General features: G+C 40.6%; 1 protein-coding gene across 1 annotated transcript in view; it reads right to left on the bottom strand.

Annotated features, from left to right (window-relative positions):
• LOC137765907 (mucin-13-like) overlaps positions 1-19,845 on the bottom strand; it is a 51,046-nt gene extending 31,201 nt beyond the window's left edge. Inside the window, exons 1-7 of the mRNA XM_068545659.1 lie at positions 19,838-19,845; positions 18,680-18,874; positions 16,911-17,159; positions 7,734-7,804; positions 6,987-7,109; positions 5,613-5,719; positions 2,115-2,170 (exon numbers count right to left, since the gene is read on the bottom strand). Of these exons, the coding sequence (XP_068401760.1) occupies positions 2,115-2,170; positions 5,613-5,719; positions 6,987-7,109; positions 7,734-7,804; positions 16,911-17,159; positions 18,680-18,874; positions 19,838-19,845 (809 nt within the window). The remainder of the gene's footprint in view (positions 1-2,114; positions 2,171-5,612; positions 5,720-6,986; positions 7,110-7,733; positions 7,805-16,910; positions 17,160-18,679; positions 18,875-19,837) is intronic.
• Between the last annotated feature and the right edge of the window lie 245 nt (positions 19,846-20,090).

Raw genomic sequence — 20,090 nt, 5'->3', positions numbered from 1 at the left:
AAGATGACCAGAGATCTATGGTATAGTTTTGCAGTGGGGCTAGGAAAGAAATGCCATCCATAATTCATTCATTTAAAGAAGCTGCTAGCATACTCTCAATTCAGGAGACAAGACATGACACTTACAGAACAGTTCAAGGAAATGATGGAGCGGCCGTGTTCTTAAGTGACAAAAAGCTGTAGTATAAATGACTAGAGCACTAGCCTCTGAGTTAAGAGCCCAGAGATCTAGACCCAGGATAGCCACCATCTTTTGTGGTCCAAGACCAGTCCCAGCTTCCCTCAGCCTGAGTGTCCTCCTCTGTCCAAAGAGAAGTTTGACAGTTAGAGAAATTCTGAGGATCCTTCCAATTCCAACATTTGGACAGTAAATAAAGAGCTTGGGGATTCAGAGGAGAGAGCACTGGTATGGAGCCTAAGAAATGCCTTCTGAGGTGAGACTGAGGTCTATCTGCCTGCCATGGCCCCCCTGCTGGGGGAGTCCCTCCTGTCAGGACACTGAGCTCACAGGTAAGGGGTTGCCTCCAAACTCCCCTTTCAGTAACTCCTTAAGAACAGAAGGAGTGCCACAGTTTCCCCAAGTGACTCTGTGGGACCAGCTCTCCATCATACTTGCAGGGTCCCATATTCTGGAAGGAAAACAGAAGGGGAACTAACTTGTTGAAACTGACTATGTGCCAGGCACTTTGGGCAGGCAATCTTTCCAAAGGTATCTCATTTGCTCCTCCCAGGGTTCTGGGAAGGTTGATCAGATTATCCCAGTTACAGAGATGAGGCAACAAAAGTTCAGAGAGGTTAAATGCCTACCCAGTCACACAGCAATAACGTGCCAAGGCAGGGATCCAAGCACAGATTTACACCTCACTGTTACTCTTTTTATCCAGTCATCCCGACGCGTGAATTCCCTGTTGTCCCCTAAATCAAACCTGATGCCCTTCAGCAATGCATAGACCTTCAGCAGTCTGCTGTACCTCCAGCTTCCAGCCTCTGCATTGGGGCCCAGCCTCTCTGCCTGCTGCTTGCACCGTGCCTCCCATTAAGCTGCCTGCTGGCCTTCTGGCTACCCATCACATGTGCACCTTGCTCACCGCCAAGATCAAATCTCACCACTTTTAGGAGGTCTTCTCTGAATTCACATATCTAAATATATATAGTATGTTTTTCCACAAAGGACTTGACAAAGTTTATAAAGATAGATGCAATAGTAAAACCATAAAATATAAATACATTAAAGCTGCTTTTTCTGCATGGTTCTGTTCACCTTAGAGCAGTGGTCCCCAGCGTTTTTGCCACCAGGCACCAGTTTCATGGAAGACAATTTTTCCACCGATGGGGCGGGGATGGTTCAGACGGTAATTCGAGCCATGGGGAGCCATGGGGAGCAATGCGGAGCGATGGGGAGCGATGGGGAGCGGCAGATGAAGCTTTGCTCGCTTGCCGCTCACCTTCTGCTGTGCCGCCCCCGGGGGTTGGGGACCCCTGCCTTAGAGCATTCTTTCCTCAGCCTGTAGCACTCGTGTATCAATACATTTCAGAGAAGGCCAAGATGGAATCACTAACTTCTTGAGAATCCTCTGCCTCTTTGGGTTCCCAAATAGCATGCAACCCTGGTCACTGCATGTTGATATGCCCACTGCATGCTTGTTCTTACTGTAGAAAGAGCTCACGACAGGCCCTTCAGTAGCCAGGTGCATGACTGGGGTCTTCCTGTCTGCCTCATTCCCCCCTATGAGGGAAGAGATGGCCATGAGCCATTCATTCTCCTCCTGACCCCCTGGAATGCACATTCCAGGGATTGACCAGGTGTGGTTTGTAGCCAAGGCATCAAACCAAACAAACAGAACCAGGTAATGCCCTGGACTATATGTGCAAGTTGCTGAGTAGCCAATCACAGGCAGCATCTTGCCATCCCCAGGTTATACCCTGCCCACCCAGGCCTGGGTCAATGTGACATCAGAGGCAGGGCCCTCCGTGGTACTCAGACTAATCATCTCTTCTTGACCTGTGACTAGCCATCCTAGGGCCTCAGTGCCACATGGGGTATGCAAGAGAACACAGAAGTTAGGCAAACACAACCTGCTTCCAAAGTACCCCATCGGTCCACAGCAAACTTACCTTAATTTACCAATTACAGTCTGTCCGTAATCAGGATTGTTAAATGCATTTTTAAACTGTGGAGAAGAAGAACAGAATTAAGAACAACTACAAAGAGGGGGGACAAGTGATATTACATCTAGGTTTTAACATAAATCCATTTCTAAACTCATTTATGTAACTATAACACAACAAATTATTTATTCTTTCCATGCGCTCTAATACCTTTCAGTAATTTTTGCTCTAACATAGGAAGATTCTGATATAATTCAGAGCCACCCAGGAAGAAGATGGAAACCTGAAGCACCCAGCCAAATCAATACTCTTAAAAATAACGTGACTGACTTGTTTTGTCTTTTCAAAGTTACTGTTAGACTTACCTATATGCATACTTTGTACACTCATCAATTTACCTAAGGAAGACTTAAATGCCTACCTTACCAAGGCATCATGCCTGAGACATAGAGATTACCAAGATGGGTAGAACCAGCCTCTGATCAAATAAGAGGTTACACCATGAAGTTGAGAGAGGTTAAGTGCCAGAGAGAGTAGAATCTACCGTGGAAGTGCAAAGAAACTCTCATCTAGTCGCAGAGAACCAGAGAGGGCTTCATAGAGGAGATGGGCTGTAAAGCATTTCAGTAGGTAGTGCGGGGCCAGGAAGTGGAAGAAGGAGCAGCCCACACCAATGCTCAGAAGCAGTGCGGCTCAGAAGGCAGCAGGCTGAAGTGCCAAACTTCTCCGCTTAGCTTTTGCAAAATTTAACTGCTTTGAACCTCACTTTCTCATTGGAAAATTTGAGATAGCAGTAATTCCCACCACATATTGCTATCATGTGGAGAAAGTGAGATAGAATATATGATACATGGCTTTGTGAGCTGGAAGGGGCTCCAGCACAGGTAGATCTTCTTAGGCCTGAGTTGCGTTCTACGAGCAGAGACAATTCTAGACACTTGTTAACAAGTGGCCAGAGATTAAGCTGGGACCTCTGGCAGGGGTGAGGTGGAGGTAGGGTGGGGGTCTCAATTAGAACATAAGTTCTTTGATGCCAAGAATGGGGTTCGTTTTCTCTTTCTTACGACACCCCCTACCGCCTGCCCATTCCCATCCCTATTCCATAGGACTCAGCACAGGGCAATGCCTAGGAAACACTCAACAAACACCAGTTGACCGATGATTGAATGACTTAACTGTGAAAGACATGACCCTGGACATGTCTTCCTCTCTTTGGACCCCATCTCCATATTTATTACATGAATGTTGAACTGGGTTGGTGCAAATTTTTTTATTATATAATCCAAGAATTTTATTATTTTTCTCCCACGGGGACCCCACATTTTAAAAAATCATGGCAACCAATGTCATTTAAAAAGATGTTAAATCATTTCTCTTTTATTCTAGTCAAATTCAAATATATTTGATGCTCTAGTTAGTCTGGGCAACCTTGTATCCAGAATATGTCCATATTCCTTTTAATTCTTTTAAATATCAGGAAGAGCGGGTATTTCTGTAAACCATCAGGGCCCTGGGAATCTACTTAGGAACAAGTTCACTGGATAACCTCCAAGGTTCTATCCAACTCCCCTACTGATCATAGCACTTTTAATTTTCTTAATCCCAAAAAATGAGATTGCAAAATTAGCATCTGGCATAGGAAAAAGGTTTTCCTTTTTTTTTCTTCTATCAGGTCACCCTTTGAGGATTTGGGGATATACACCTCTCAGTCTGAAGGGCTGCAAGACTGGGCAGGAGGGCATGAACTATGCTAACAGGCCTGCCCGGACCTCATTGCACAATGGAGCCAGTAGGGAAGGAGAAGCAGCCCTGAGGTCACGCAGGTCTGGGTTCAAATCCCCCATCCTCACTCATCAGCTGAGTGACCTTCGGTCAGTTACTTAGCCTTCCTGATCCTTGACTGTTATTCTGAACTTTCTGGTCCATTTTCATGGCCACCGTGCTTCCTGGGCCCCCATTAAGATGTTAGTTTTTTAAAGTGTTTCTCCAAGAGAACCCTCTTGCACTGTTGGTGGGAATGTAAATTGATAGAGCCACTATGGAGAACAGTATGCAGGTTCCTTAAAAAACTAGAAATAGAACTACCCATACCACCCAGCAATCCCACTACTGGGCATATACCCTGAGAAAACCATAATTCAAAAAGAGTCATGTACCACAATGTTCATTGCAGCTCTATTTACAATAGCCAGGACATGGAAGCAACGTAAGTGTCCATCGACAGATGAATGGATAAAGAAGATGTGGCACATATATACAATGGAATATTACTCAGCCATAAAAAGAACCGAAATTGAGTTATCCGTAGTGAGGTGGATGGACCTAGAGTCTGTCATACAGAGTGAAGTAAGTCAGAAAGAGAAAAACAAATACAGTATGCTAACACACATATATGGAATCTAAAAAAAAAAAAAAAAGGTCATGAAGAACCTCGGAGCAGGACGGGAATAAAGATGCAGATGTAGAGAATGGACTTGAGGACAAGGGGAGGGGGAAGGGTAAGCTGGGACGAAGTGAGAGCGTGGCATGGACATATATACACTACCAAATGTAAAATAGATAGCTAGTGGGAAGCAGCCGCATAGCACAGGGAATCAGCTCGGTGCTTTGTGACCACCTAGAGGGGTGGGATAGGGAGGGTGGGAGGGAGACGCAAGAGGGAGGAGATATGGGGATATATGTATATGTATAGCTGATTCACTTTGTTACAAAGCAGAAACTAACACACCATTGTAAAGAAATTATACTCCAATAAAGATGTTAAAACAAAAATAAAGTGTTTCTCCACCTAGAGTTCTAAGACATATTTCCAAGCTAACATTTTTCCCTTCAATACTAAATTTTGAGAAACACTGGCTGGACACCCTCTCTAAGACCTTCCAGCTCTGACATCTGTGGTTTCAGAATAGAGATCTCCATCTCTTTCATGTCGACACACTCACAATAATCAAAATGAAATGAAGCTGTTGTTCATTTTGACATTTTTGACAATGGGAAAAAGAAGTAACATATTAATTCAGATGGAGTTCCTCTTCCAGACATGAAAAAAGCCAGACTAGTATGCAAATTTGATTGTAAAAAGGAAAAAAAAATCATCATCTTTAATTTTTTTTTCTCTTCAATTCTATGGAAGTAATTTATTTTAAAACAGCATTACATTTCTCTGTCCACTTAAAAATATTTAAGAATATTTCTGTATGAATGAGTATGGCATGGTTGGAGGTAGCTTCTAAAGGCCCTCTGCTGTGCCAGATGTTACCCCTCTAGGTGCAGGATCACAGTGAGGACCCAGGGTCCCAGAGGAGGAGCCTGGGCAACCAGGAAGCAGTGGCCCCCAGGAGTTTGGAACAGCTACTGTTTACAAACCAATAAGCATGCGTTTCACTACTTGAACCATCGGTACAGCTGTACCAGCATGTACCACCCGAACACCAGTCTACACTCTACAAGTCAGTGTTAGAATAAAGAATATTTATAGAGGAAGGATGTTTGTAAAATACTTACAAATGTAGTAATATTAAGGTATAATTCCTGGTAGGCCACAGACTTTTCATCTTCCAAGCCGGATGTAGATGATATTTTGACCGTAATCATACCAGGGAATATCTTTCCTGAAATTCAAGCAGAATCTCTCTGTGATATTTAATGTAAAGAGGGTCATTTCCATTTTGTTTAAAGCATAGTTTATTTTTAAAAATTCTAAACGTATGATGATACTATAAGAAATCTGGAAATATGAAAAACATTACCCCAAACCTGACCTAACCTACCACAAGTATTCTCATTTTGGTATATTTCTCCCAGCTCTGTGTGTGTGTGTGTGTGTGTGTGTGTGTGTGTGTGCGCGCGCGCGCTTAATTTACATCGTTATAATTCCAAGTTTGTATCATGAGTCTTCTTTACTTATTATTAATAGTAAACATTTTTCCAAATCATTACTTAGTCTTCATAATTAACTTAAATGCTACATAATATTCTATGAAATACATCTTTCCTTCATTGATGCAGTCATTTTTTTGTTTTCAGTGCTTTTAATTATTTAAGAGGGAAAAAAACAGTTGCAATGAACATCTTCATGCACAAACCTTTCTACATATGGAGTCATTTACTTAGAGTGGATCCCCAGAAATGAGAGTATTAGTGCTAAAAACAGGAACATTCTTTTGGCTTTGGGGATATCTCTAATTTCTGTGGCCAACACAATGCATTCATTTCCTGTACAGTTGGTCTGTTCTGGCAAGGAGGGATATTTCTCATTCATAAAACAGACAAAAACATGTAACTCAGGAAACAGCCTTGGACTTTCATAGCACCCAGCTGATATAACCAAAAAAGTATAGGGTCGATTTGCTCTTAAAGTTCATTTCCAGAGCTGAGAGGCTCTTAAGTCTCCAAAAATAGGGTTTGCTGTTATAGAACAAGCAAATCCTATGACGGAGAACTGAACCAAGGTCAGAGACCAGGTTCCTGGTTTGTCTGACTCTGTGGTTTTAGGAAATCACCTTATTCTGCATCAGTGTCCCCATGTAACAGCACCACTTTGTATTTATGCAGCCTGTGTACTTTTCCAGGGACTCCGACATCTATCATTCTCATTTTGACCCCATGGCACCATTCCCTTGAACAGTTTAAGTGAAGGGACCCATCTACTCCCGTACCTCTAGGACTAGCTCACAAATCTGAATTGGTCTATTTCCTCTCCCACTAGGTTCCATTGAGATAAAGACAAGAACCTTTTTTCTACTTGGCTGGCCTTTGTTGCCTCTAAATTTTCCTCTAACTTTAGTATTATGGAAGCTCTTTTTGCCATTATTTTAAGTTTTCTATTCCACTTTGGTCTGAGGTACAGCTCTCCATGATTCATCCTTTGTAACTCACCTTTATTGCATGTAGAAGAGTTATAGTAATACCCTTCTGAACACAGGCAAAAATGTCTATCATGCAGATTAACACATGAAGAACCACCCTCACAGGGATCCACTTGGCAAGGTTTGCTGAGACCTGAGATACAGTAGAAAGAGATTAAAAATCCATAGGATGACAACAAAAAACACCAAGAAACATACTTTTAAATCTCCTGGGCACTTTCTATTCCTTGGCTGTGTTACTCCATGGCACACCCTTAGAACAGCTGAAACAAATACATAACAAATACATATTTTCTTATGTTTCTAGGAAGCTTGTTGCTAAAATTCTGGAGCCAAGCACTTGTCAACAGTAAAGGTCAGAGGTTGGTGGGTAAGAGTCTGCTCAGAGAGAGACAGCATTCTTCTAACTCCAAGGAGTAAAGAAACACTTTGGACCTCAAGGATCCTCCAGAACCTTGATGTCTGGTTCTCTAACACTAGGTAGAGCTCTCCAAAACCATTTTAGAGAAAGCGTCATATTTGTTTTTGGAAGATATGAATAATTGACTTATAGGGAAGACCATGCCAAAAGCTCCCCAAAGAAACTAGATATTCTGGTTAGCATACATGGTATACAGACCCACGAGGAAAGGCAAGGGAGAGTAAGGGAACAATGTGGATTAACTCAGTGAAAATTCTAAGAGGAAGTGATGAAGGGCCACTCTACTCTCTGGCTTTCTGAGTGGATGACCTGAATAAATGGAGAGAAGAATATTACAATGGTTTCTATACCACTGGCCAGGACTCCTGGAGCAGGCAGGGTGCAGCATCTTCCTTATCTTTGGAGAACTGATGGGATCCAAGAAGGGAAGTTAGGTCAGTGGCCAAATGGTGATCTTGGCTAGCCATTTCCTTTATCTCTGTCAAATGAAATGATCCTGAGCTTTGATTTCAGAATAGATCAAGTAACTGACAACCTTCAGAACTGTCTTAAGATTCTAATAATCCTGTAGGTGCAAATCGTTGCTTAAAAAAAAAAAAGAGACTACGTACGAGGTACAATGTGTATAACATGGTCTCTTTTTTTTGAAGTATAGTTGATTTATAATATTACATTAGTTTCAAGTATACAGTACAGTGGTTCAGTATTTTTGGAGATTATACTACATTATAAGTTATTACAAGATAATGGCTATAATTCCCTGTGCTATATAATATATCATTGTTGCTTATCTATTTTATACATAGTAGTTTGTATCTGTTAATCCCATACCCCTAATTTGTCCCTCTCCCCTTTGGTAACCATAAGTTTGTTTTCTCTATCTGTGAGTCGGTTTTTGTTTTGCATATACACTCACTTGTATTATTTTTTAGATTCCACATATAAGTGATATCATACAGTATTTGTATTTCTCTGACTTATTTCACTAAGTGTAATATTCTCTAGGTCCATCCACAATGCTGCAAAAGGCAGAATTTCATTCTTTTTATGGCTGAGTAATATTCTATCATGTGCATATATCTTTTCAAATTGGTGTTTTCGTTTCTCTGGATATATACCCGGGAATGGAATTGCTGGATCATGTGGTAAAAACTGAAAATAGAACTACCATATGATCCAGCAATTCCATTCCTGGGTATATAGCCAGAAATAACATGCTCTCTCTTATGATAAAAAAAAAAAAAAGTGGGGGGACTTTCCTGGTGGCACAGTGGTTAAGAATCCGCCTGCCAGCAGAGCCTCCCATCAAGCCTCTTAGATAGCCTCAACCACCAGAGGGCAGATAGCAGAAGCAAGAAAAACTACAATCCTGCAGCCTGTGGACCAAAAACCACAGTTACAGAAAGATAGACAAGATGAAAAGGCAGAGGGCTATGTACCAGATGAAGGAACAAGATAAAACCCCAGAAAAACAAGTAAATGAAGTGGAGATAGGCAACCTTCCAGAGAAAGAATTCAGAATAATGATAGTGAAGATGATCCAGGACCTCGGAATAAGAATGGAGGCAAAGATTGAGAAGATGCAAGAAATGATTAACAAAGACCTAGAAGAATTAAAGAACAAACAGAGATGACCAATACAATAACTGAAATGAAAACTACACTAGAAGGAATCAATAGCAGAATAACTGAGGCAGAAGAACGGATAAGTGACCTGGAAGACAGAATGGTGGAATTAACTGCTGCGGAACAGACTAAAGAAAAAAGAATGAAAAGAAATGAAGACAGCCTAAGAGACCTCTGGGACAACATTAAACGCAACAACATTCGCATTATAGGGGTCCCAGAAGGAGAAGAGAGAGAGAAAGGACCTGAGAAAATATTTGAAGAGATTATAGTCAAAAACTTCCCTAACATGGGAAAGGAAATAGCCACCCAAGTCCAGGAAGCGCAGAGAGTCCCATACAGGATAAACCCAAGGAGAAACACGCCGAGACACATAGTAATCAAAGTGGCAAAAATTAAAGACAAAGAAAAATTATTGAAAGCAGCAAGGGAAAAACGACAAATAACATACAAGGGAACTCCCATAAGGTTAACAGCTGATTTCTCAGCAGAAACTCTGCAAGCCAGAAGGGAGTGGCATGATATACTTAAAGTGATGAAAGGGAAGAACCTACAACCAAGATTACTCTACCCGGCAAGGATCTCATTCAGATATGATGGAGAAATCAAAAGCTTTAGAGACAAGCAAAAGCTAAGAGAATTCAGCACCACCAAACCAGCTCTACAACAAATGCTAAAGGAACTTCTCTAAGTGGGAAACACAAGAGAAGAAAAGGACCTACAAAAACAAACCCAAAACAATTAAGAAAATGGTCATAGGAACATACATATCGATAATTACCTTAGACGTGAATGGATTAAATGCCCCAACCAAAAGACATAGACTGGCTGAATGGATACAAAAACAAGACCCATATATATGCTGTCTACAAGAGACCCACTTTAGACCTAGGGACACATACAGACTGAAAGTGAGGGGATGGAAAAAGATATTCCATGCAAATGGAAATCAAAAGAAAGCTGGAGTAGCTATACTCATATCAGATAAAATAGACTTTAAAATAAAGAATGTTACAAGAGACAAGGAAGGACACTACATAATGATCAAGGGATCAATCCAAGAAGAAGATATAACAATTATAAATATATATGCACTCAACATAGGAGCACCTCAATACATAAGGCAAATGCTAACAGCTATAAAAGAGGAAATTGACAGTAACACAATCATAGTGGGGGACTTTAACACCTCACTTACACCAATGGACAGATCATCCAAAATGAAAATAAATAAGGAAACAGAAGCTTTAAATGACACAATAGACCAGATAGATTTAATTGATATATATAGGACATTCCATCCAAAAACAGCAGATTACACTTTCTTCTCAAGTGCGCACGGAACATTCTCCAGGATAGATCACATCTTGGGTCACAAATCAAGCCTCAGTAAATTTAAGAAAATTGAAATCATATCAAGCATCTTTTCTGACCACAACGCTATGAGATTAGAAATGAATTACAGGGAAAAAAACGTTAAAATGACAAACACATGGAGGCTAAACAATACGTTACTAAATAACCAAGAGATCACTGAAGAAATCAAAGAGGAAATAAAAAAATACCTAGAGACAAATGACAATGAAAACACGACGACCCAAAGCCTATGGGATGCAGCGAAAGCAGTTCTAAGAGGGAAGTTTATAGCTATACAAGCCTACCTAAAGAAACAAGAAAAATCTCAAGTAAACAATCTAACCTTACACCTAAAGAAACTAGAGAAAGAAGAACAAACAAAACCCAAAGTTAGCAGAAGGAAAGAAATCATAAAGATCGGAGCAGAAATAAATGAAATAGAAACAAAGAAAACAATAGCAAAGATCAATAAAACTAAAAGCTGGTTCTTTGAGAACATAAACAAAATTGATAAGCCATTAGCCAGACTCATCAAGAAAAATAGGGAGAGGACTCAAATCAATAAAATCAGAAATGAAAAAGGAGAAGTTACAACAGACACCACAGAAATACAAAGCATCCTAAGAGACTACTACAAGCAACTCTATGCCAATAAAATGGACAACCTGGAAGAAATGGACAAATTTTTAGAAAGGTATAACCTTCCAAGACTGAACCAGGAAGAAACAGAAAATATGAACAGACCAATCACAAGTAATGAAATTGAAACTGTGATTAAAAATCTTCCAACAAACAAAAGTCCAGGACCAGATGGCTTCACAGGGGAATTCTATCAAACATTTAGAGAAGAGCTAACACCTATCCTTCTCAAACTTCCAAAAAATTGCAGAGGAAGGAACACTCCCAAACTCGTTCTATGAGGCCACCATCACCCTGATACCAAAACCAGACAAAGACACTATAAAAAAGAAAATTACAGACCAATATCACTGATGAATATAGATGCAAAAATCCTCAACAAAATACTAGCAAACAGAATCCAACAACACATTAAAAGGATCATACACCATGATCAAGTGGGATTTATCCCAGGGATGCAAGGATTCTTCAATATACGCAAATCAATCAATGTGATACACCATATTAACAAATTGAAGAAGAAAAACCATATGATCATCTCAATAGATGCACAAAAAGCTTTTGACAAAATTCAACACCCATTTCTGATAAAAACTCTCCAGAAAGTGGGCATAGAGGGAAACTACCTCAACATAATAAAGGCCATATATGACAAACCCACAGCAAACATCATTCTCAATGGTGAAAACCTGAAAGCATTTCCTCTAAGATCAGGAACGAGACAAGGATGTCCACTCTCACCACTATTATTCAACATAGTTCTGGAAGTCCTAGCCACGGCAATCAGAGAAGAAAAAGAAATAAAAGGAATACAAATTGGAAAAGAAGAAGTAAAACTGTCACTGTTTGCGGATGACATGATACTATACATAGAGAATCCTAAAACTGCCACCAGAAAACTGCTAGAGCTAATTAATGAATATGGTAACGTTGCAGGATACAAAATTAATGCACAGAAATCTCTTGCATTCCTATACACTAATGATGAAAAATCTGAAAGAGAAATTATGGAAACACTCCCATTTACCATTGCAACAAAAAGAATAAAATACCTAGGAATAAACCTACCTAGGGAGACAAAAGACCTGTATGCAGAAAACTATAAGACACTGATGAAAGAAATTAAAGATGATACCAACAGATGGAGAGATATACCATGTTCTTGGATTGGAAGAATCAACATTGTGAAAATGAGTATACTACCCAAAGCAATCTACAGATTCAATGCAATCCCTATCAAATTACCAATGGCATTTTTTACGGAGCTAAAACAAATCATCTTAAAATTTGTATGGAGACACAAAAGACCCCGAATAGCCAAAGCAGTCTTGAGGCAAAAAAATGGAGCTGGAGGAATCAGACTCCCTGACTTCAGACTATACTACAAAGCTACAGTAATCAAGACAATATGGTACTGGCACAAAAACAGAAACATAGATCAATGGAACAAGATAGAAAGCCCAGAGATTAACCCACACACCTATGGTCAACTAATCTATGACAAAGGAGGCAAAGATATACAATGGAGAAAAGACAGTCTCTTCAATAAGTGGTGCTGGGAAAACTGGACAGCTACATGTAAAAGAATGAAATTAGAATACTCCCTAACACCATACACAAAAATAAACTCAAAATGGATTAGAGACCTAAATATAAGACTGGACACTATAAAACTCTTAGAGGAAAACATAGGAAGAACACTCTTTGACATAAATCACAGCAAGATCTTTTTTGATCCACCTCCTAGAGTAATGGAAATAAAAACAAAAATAAACAAATGGGACCTAATGAAACTTCAAAGCTTTTGCACAGCAAAGGAAACCATAAACAAGACGAAAAGACAACCCTCGGAATGGGAGAAAATATTTGCAAACGAATCAACGGACAAAGGATTAATCTCCAAAATATATAAACAGCTCATTCAGCTCAATATTAAAGAAACAAACACCCCAATCCAAAAATGGGCAGAAGACCTAAATAGACATTTCTCCAAAGAAGACATACAGATGGCCACGAAGCACATGAAAAGATGCTCAACATCACTAATTATTAGAGAAATGCAAATCAAAACTACAATGAGGTATCACCTCACTCCTGTTAGAATGGGCATCATCAGAAAATCTACAAACAACAAATGCTGGAGAGGGTGTGGAGAAAAGGGAACCCTCTTGCACTGTTGGTGGGAATGTAAATTGATACAGCCACTATGGAGAACAATATGGAGGTTCCTTAAAAAACTAAAAATAGAATTACCATATGACCCAGCAATCCCACTACTGGGCATATACCCAGAGAAAACCGTAATTCAAAAAGACACATGCACCCGAATGTTCATTGCAGCACTATTTACAATAGCCAGGTCATGGAAGCAACCTAAATGCCCATCAACAGACGAATGGATAAGGAAGATGTGGTACCTATATACAATGGAATATTACTTAGCCATAAAAAGGAACGAAATTCAGTCATTTGTTGAGAAGTGGATGGATCTAGAGACTGTCATACAGAGTGAAGTAAGTCAGAAAGAGAAAAACAAATATCGTATATTAATGCATGTATGTGGAACCTAGAAAAATGGTACAGATGAGCCGGTTTGCAGGGCAGAAGTTGAGACACAGATGTAGAGAATGGACATATGAACACCAAGGGGGGAAAACTGCGGTGGGGTGGGGATGGTGGTGTGCTGAATTGGGGGATTGGGATTGACATGTATACACTGATGTGTATAAAAGTGATGCCTAATAAGAACCTCCAGTATAAAAAAACAAACAAAACAACTAATACTAAACTTTCATTGGGTTATTTGTATGGAAATATGTTAATATAAATGTTTCAGACTTTACATGAAATTTCTAAAAATCTTAAAAAAAAAAAAAAAAAAGAATCCGCCTGCCAATGCAGGGGCAGGGGACACTGGTTCAAGCCCTGGTGTGGGAAGATTCCACATGCCGCGGATCAACTAAGCCCGTGAGCCACAACTACTGAAACCCACGTGCCTAGAGCCCGTGCTCCACAACAAGAGAAGCCACTGCAATGAGAAGCCCGCACACCGCAACGAAGAGTAGCCCCTGCTCACCGCAACTAGAGAAAAGCCTGCATGCAGCAACGAAGACCCAATGCAGCCAAAGCTAACTAACTAACTAAATAAATATTTTTTTAAAAGGAGGGAATACATAGAAACATATAAGTCTATGTGTTTGTATTTGCACAAACACAAAAAACTGGCCACAGAAGTTGCCTTTGGGGAAGAAAACTGGGGGTCTGGGTCCTAGGGGTCTAGGATAGGAGGGATATTTAGTTTTTACTGCATATACTTTTGCCCCATTTAAGCTTCTTTTTCCATAACTATGGGCCTAATTGACTTTTATAAAAAATAAATAAAACAGTACTGGTGAGGAGCTCTGATACTGGTTGGGAGTGTAAAATGGTGCAGCCACTTTAGAAGACAGGTAGGCAGTTTCTTACAGAACTAAACATACTCTTAACTATATGACCCCACAAGTGCATGCTTTAGTATTTACTCAGTGTAAATGCTAAGTAATCACTTATTATTTGTCAACTTATATCCACTCAAAACCCTGCAAACGAATACTTATAGCAGTTTTCTTCATGACTGCCAAAACCTGGAAGCAACCAACATGTCCTTCAGTAGGTGAGTGGATAAACAAACTGGTACAGCCAGACAATGGAATATTAGTCAGTGTTCAAGCCTTGAAAATCGACATGGAGGAATCTTAAATGCATATTACTAAATGAAAGAAGCCAATCTGAAAACGCTACATACTGTGTGATTCCAACTACATGACGTTCTGAAAAAGGCAAAACTATGGCAACAGTAAAAAGATCAGGGGTTGCCAGGGGTTAGCAGGGAGGAAGGGATGAATGGGCAGAGTACAGTAGATTGTTAGGAAGGTGAAAATAGTCTTTATGATACCATAATGATGGATACATGTCATTAGACGTTTGTCCAAACCTACAGAATATACAACACCAACAGTAAACCCTAATGTAAACTGGACTTGGGGTGATTATTATGTGTCAGTGTAGATTCATCAATTGTCACAAATGTACCCTCTGGTGAGGAAAGTTGATAATAAGGGAGGCTATGCAGCTGTGGGGGTAGGGAAACATGCGAACTCTACCTACCTTTTGATTTTGCTGTGAATCTAAAACTGCTCTAAAAACAAAGTCTATTGAAAATAAAATTTTTAAGAGTGAAAAAAACAGTCTACATGGGACACAGGAGGCGTAGTGCAGTACCTCATAAACAACAGTAACGGTCACCTCTCTGAGAAGGTGTAAACCAATATTCTAAGTAAAGGAAATGGCTTTTTAAAAAGCCTCAGCCACATTGCAAGGATGATTTGGCAAATCCTAGGGAAGAAATTGAGGGCAGCTCCATTCTGGATATACTGGTCAGATAACTCCTGGTGTGCTTTCTCCCTGGCAATAGAGGACAGACTTGTTAGTTTTTCTGTGTGCCAGGAATAAAATCACAGGATGTTACAGTGGGAAAAGGATTTTGGTGGCTATTTAGTTCAATCACATCTTATTACCAGTGAGTATGTTGAAGCCAAGAGAGAAGTGATTTGGCCCATGCCCCATAGTTAGTGTATGGTCAGAGCACAAGAAGACTGCCTTACTCTGAGAGAGTGTCTGGGGAAGCAGAAATAGCTTAGAAAAGCTCCCTTTCCTGACTGCAGGAGAACTGATTGTGTAGCTGTGTCCCTCTTGACCTAGCCTTCAGAGCGGCCCCTGCAAACATGAAAGAAGATTGGGAACCAGGTTTTGATACAGGCTCTGGCTCCATTTGCTTAATCATCCATTTCTTAGATCTATTGCAGAACACTGGGGAAGCCAAAAGAAGAAAGTATAGGGAAACATCAACTTGCTCTTTGACCCTGGGCAAGTTGCTGCCCTCACTGGACCTCAGTTTCCCTAACTGAGAATAACAGGGTTTATCTAGACCCTTTAAGCCTAGGTTTGAGGATTCTTTAAGACCAGGGGTTGGCAAACTATAACTTGTGAGCCAATTCTGGCCAGTCCTCTGTTTTTGTAAATAAAGTTTTATTGATACACAATCAGGCACATTCATTTGTATATTGTCCATGGCTGCTTTGATGCTAATATGGCAGAGTGGAGTAGTTGTAAGAGAGACCTTATCATGGCCCACAAAACCTGAAATATTTATTAGTTTGCCTTCACTGATAAGGTTTACTGACCACTGCTCTAAACTTTGGTAAATGAGGCAAGTGCTTTCTGTTTCAGTAACTTGGGCTTGAGGTCAATCGTCATCTCTTAGATAGTATCCCCAAACATCTGTCCTTTGGACCATGGCTCTGATCATGTCTAGGACTGTTTGAGTACTGCTGTTGTTTGGCTTTTTAATCTCTCAGGCTCAAATTCCATGAATTAACTCAAATTCTAAATTGTGATCAGCTACCTTTGTAATGTCATATTTTTCCATAACATTTGATGAGGAATCAGGGTAGAAGTGACTCTTTCCTTCAGTAGACCAGGGATCTAGACCAGTGGGGCTGGAGAATCAGTGCTTATTTGCACCTGACCTCAGAGAAGCTGAAACTATTTGCAAAAATCTACTAGGGAGAGGGAAGCTGGAAAAGTAGCTTTTATAAAGTCCAAGTTCATAAAAATATTCCACATCTGGCAAATAACTTGAGGAAAGGAGAATGGAACTGCAGGCAATCTTTTAGCATGTCTGCCATTACTATTAGCCTGTGTGACCCAGACTTTTTAATTCCAGGGGTTCATATCCAAGGACACCTTGGGTCTCTTTATATGCACTTCCCTACGCTGGTAGAACAAACTTACCTACCATCCTCCACAATACTGTGACTCCTCAGTGAGAAGCTTTGAGGGAATTGCTCTTACCTGAGATATTTGTGGAGGGAGTAGGTGTACTCCTTTTGGTGGTAGGAGTAGCAGGGTCTGTGGTAGAAGTAGTTGCGCTCGTGGCCGTGGTAGGAGTAGCAGCGTCTGTGGTAGAAGTAGTTGCGCTCGTGGCCGTGGTAGGAGGAGCAGGGTCTGTGGTAGAAGTAGGAGGGCTCGTGGCGGTGGTAGGAGTAGCAGCGTCTGTGGTAGAAGTAGTTGCGCTTGTGGCGGTGGTAGGAGGAGCAGGGTCTGTGGTAGAAGTAGGAGGGCTCGTGGCGGTGGTAGGAGTAGTAGTGTTTGTGGTAGAAGTAGGATCGCTCGTGGTGGTGGTAGGAGTAGTAGTGTTTGTGGTAGAAGTAGGATCGCTCGTGGTGGTGGTAGGAGTAGTAGTGTTTGTGGTAGAAGTAGGATCGCTAATGGTGGTGGTAGCAGCTGTAGGAATACCTGTGGCAGAAGAGGCAGCTGAGGTTGAAACATTTTGGTTCTCGGCCGGAGGAACAAAGATATTAAGTTTCAGAAGACATAACATTGAATATATAATGACAGTTGCTATTATTTAATACTAATTAGTACCCAATCCGTTTTTTTTTCTGAAAAATAAATGTAGTGGATTACATTAACAATGAAAATACATGACTACTTCTTAAAAAAAAAACCCACAATAAATGAAATTAAAAATTAAACAGACAAAACTGGAAAAATGTTACTAGGGAGTTCCCTGGTGGCCTAGTGGTTAGGATTCCAGGCTTTCACTGCCGTGGCCCAGGTTCCATTCCTGGTCAGGGAATTGAGATCCCGCAAGCTGCAAGACACGGCAAAAAAAAAAAAAAGTTACTGAAAAATATGATGGTATCTGGCCTGTTAGCTCAACTTGTAGAAAAATATGATGAAGAGTTAATATTATTTATTGTATTATTATTATTATAATATATTACTATAATTTATAATATGAAATATTAATTATATATTACTATCAACATGTCATAATATTACAAGATGTAATATCATTTATGCCTGTAGTTGCAGAACTGTCAATCTGAGTTTAATACTCCTCAGAGCAGTTCTCAGTGAGGGCAATTGAAATGCCACCAGGTGGAGCTGTTTACTACCTGGACATGGCCTCCTTTTGTCTTTTTACAGTTTATAGCAATTGCCTCAATTTTCCATTACATTGCTTATTAGCTGAGGGATGGTAGGGAAGGGGTTGTGTTTAAAGAATGATGAACTAAAAATACCTCATTAAGGTATTTAATGTATTAAACTTCTTCAAAATGTTTTCTAGTGATGTTTACCCATTCATAATTCTAGAGACATGAACTTTTTAAAGAATAAGATGAATATAGATGGTTTTTGCCCTAAGGGCTATGCTGATCATCAAAGCTGCCTTTTTTCAAATCTTAGGAACCCCTGGACACATGGGGTAGTGTACTCTTAGTGATCCTATAATCACTTTTCTAGAACCCTTAATTGTCTCTAAGAGCTCTGACAATGATAATCGGTTAAAAAAATTATTAAAAGCAAAAGTTTTAGTGAGGAAGCTATTCGTAAACCTTTGGATATAGAAAACTGCTGAAGATGTTACCTAATTCCCCCTTGGGTCTGGAAGCCCCTGGATGACAGAATCTGGCTCTTCACCTTGAACAGGGCTGGGCTTAACCAGTCATTCATAGGCAAATGCTCTCCCAGGAGCAAGAAAATAGTTCACCAGCTGGCCATCTCGACAGCTGCTACCCCGTTCCTCCTACTACTCTCACTTATCAAGGGCTTACCCTGTGCCCAGCAGGCCTGTGGAATAGATATGAGCATCCACATTTGACAGGAATGCCCACCAATACTCAGAGGGATTAAGGGATTTGCCCAGAGGTAAGCCTTGACCCCCATGAGTAAGGGGCAAAAAAGAACTCTTGATGCCACATTCAGGGATTAAACCAGGTCCCTGCTCTGCATTAGGACCCAAATGACACCTGGAGGTTAAAGAGAAGGAGATTCTAGGGCACTGAGCCCTTGGAACTACCAACTTGTTCTTGTCTGGCCTCAGGATTCTCAGGGACAAATCTCTGGCTTGCTGAACCCCAAATCTTAGTCCAGAAGCCTCTTTTACTACTCTTCTATCTGCCTTCATCACAGACTGAAATGCCTTGTGTCTTTGAGCCCAGTTGGAGAGGAAACTTCATCCACAAAATAGTCCACCTAATGGGGCCGTGGGAATTAAGCTTAAGCCTGCTGATTCTATCCCAGAGACAACAAACATGATTAAAAGAATTTAAAATTTTTAAATGTTCCTTACCTGAGATTAGAGAAAGGAGGAGGGCAAGAAGACTGAGGTGAGTGAAGGCTTTCATTTTAGCTGTTCTTGCTAGGTAATCCAGGGAGAAAATGATTTCCCTCCAGCTATCTTTCTTTTTAACTCTCTCTCAGGTTCAAAGTCCAGTAATTAACTGACGTCAAACTAGACAAAGGCAATTACTAGTTAGGGTTTGGTCATATAGTGTAGGTCCCTTCCGAGCTTTTGAGATAGAAGAGGCGAACCAGGAGTTATGGATTATTTTTGTCTCATAGTCCAAAATAACTCAGGACAGTCCAAACATCCTTGGGAGATTGGGGGGCAGAGGGGGGGTGTCAGTTAATCTCTTTATATTCCAAACATCCCCAAGCTACCATCTTTTAGGAGGTCACCATTCCTTTAAACACCCAGTAATATAGTCTGTGCTCTTCTCACTCCACTGGAGTGCAGGAAATCCATAGTTTCCTCCAGCTATAGTTCTGAGAATCCCTGAGGAGTCCTCATGTGTTTCTCCAGACTGTTTGTTGCTGAGCTTTTATCACCTTTCGCTGTGGACCACAATTCTGGGCCTCTCTGACGGTCACTTCTAGCAACTTTGTATTCATGTCTCCAAGCTTCCCTGGCTCCCCACATATCACTGTACCTGGACATGACCCCCCATTAATGTCCTCAAAAGCAGTGAATATCAAATTGTAACCTTTAACCTAACTTTACTGAGAGTTTGTGTGTGACAGATCAAGGAGGGGAAAATACAGTGCAGAAAGAGAATACCTTAAAACAGATGACTTGATCTCTTGACTCGTGGTTGTTCATGGGCCAGGTCCCCCCTCGCAGGTCCTCTACTCACCTCTTATTCCTCAGCCCCTGACCTCTCACCACGTTTCCGGAACCAGCTT

This window comes from Eschrichtius robustus, chromosome 6 (genome assembly GCF_028021215.1).
Source record: "Eschrichtius robustus isolate mEscRob2 chromosome 6, mEscRob2.pri, whole genome shotgun sequence".
Lineage (NCBI taxonomy): Eukaryota > Metazoa > Chordata > Mammalia > Artiodactyla > Eschrichtiidae > Eschrichtius > Eschrichtius robustus.
Note: the sequence above shows the minus strand (reverse complement) of the source record. Positions and strands in the feature narration are given on the sequence as shown.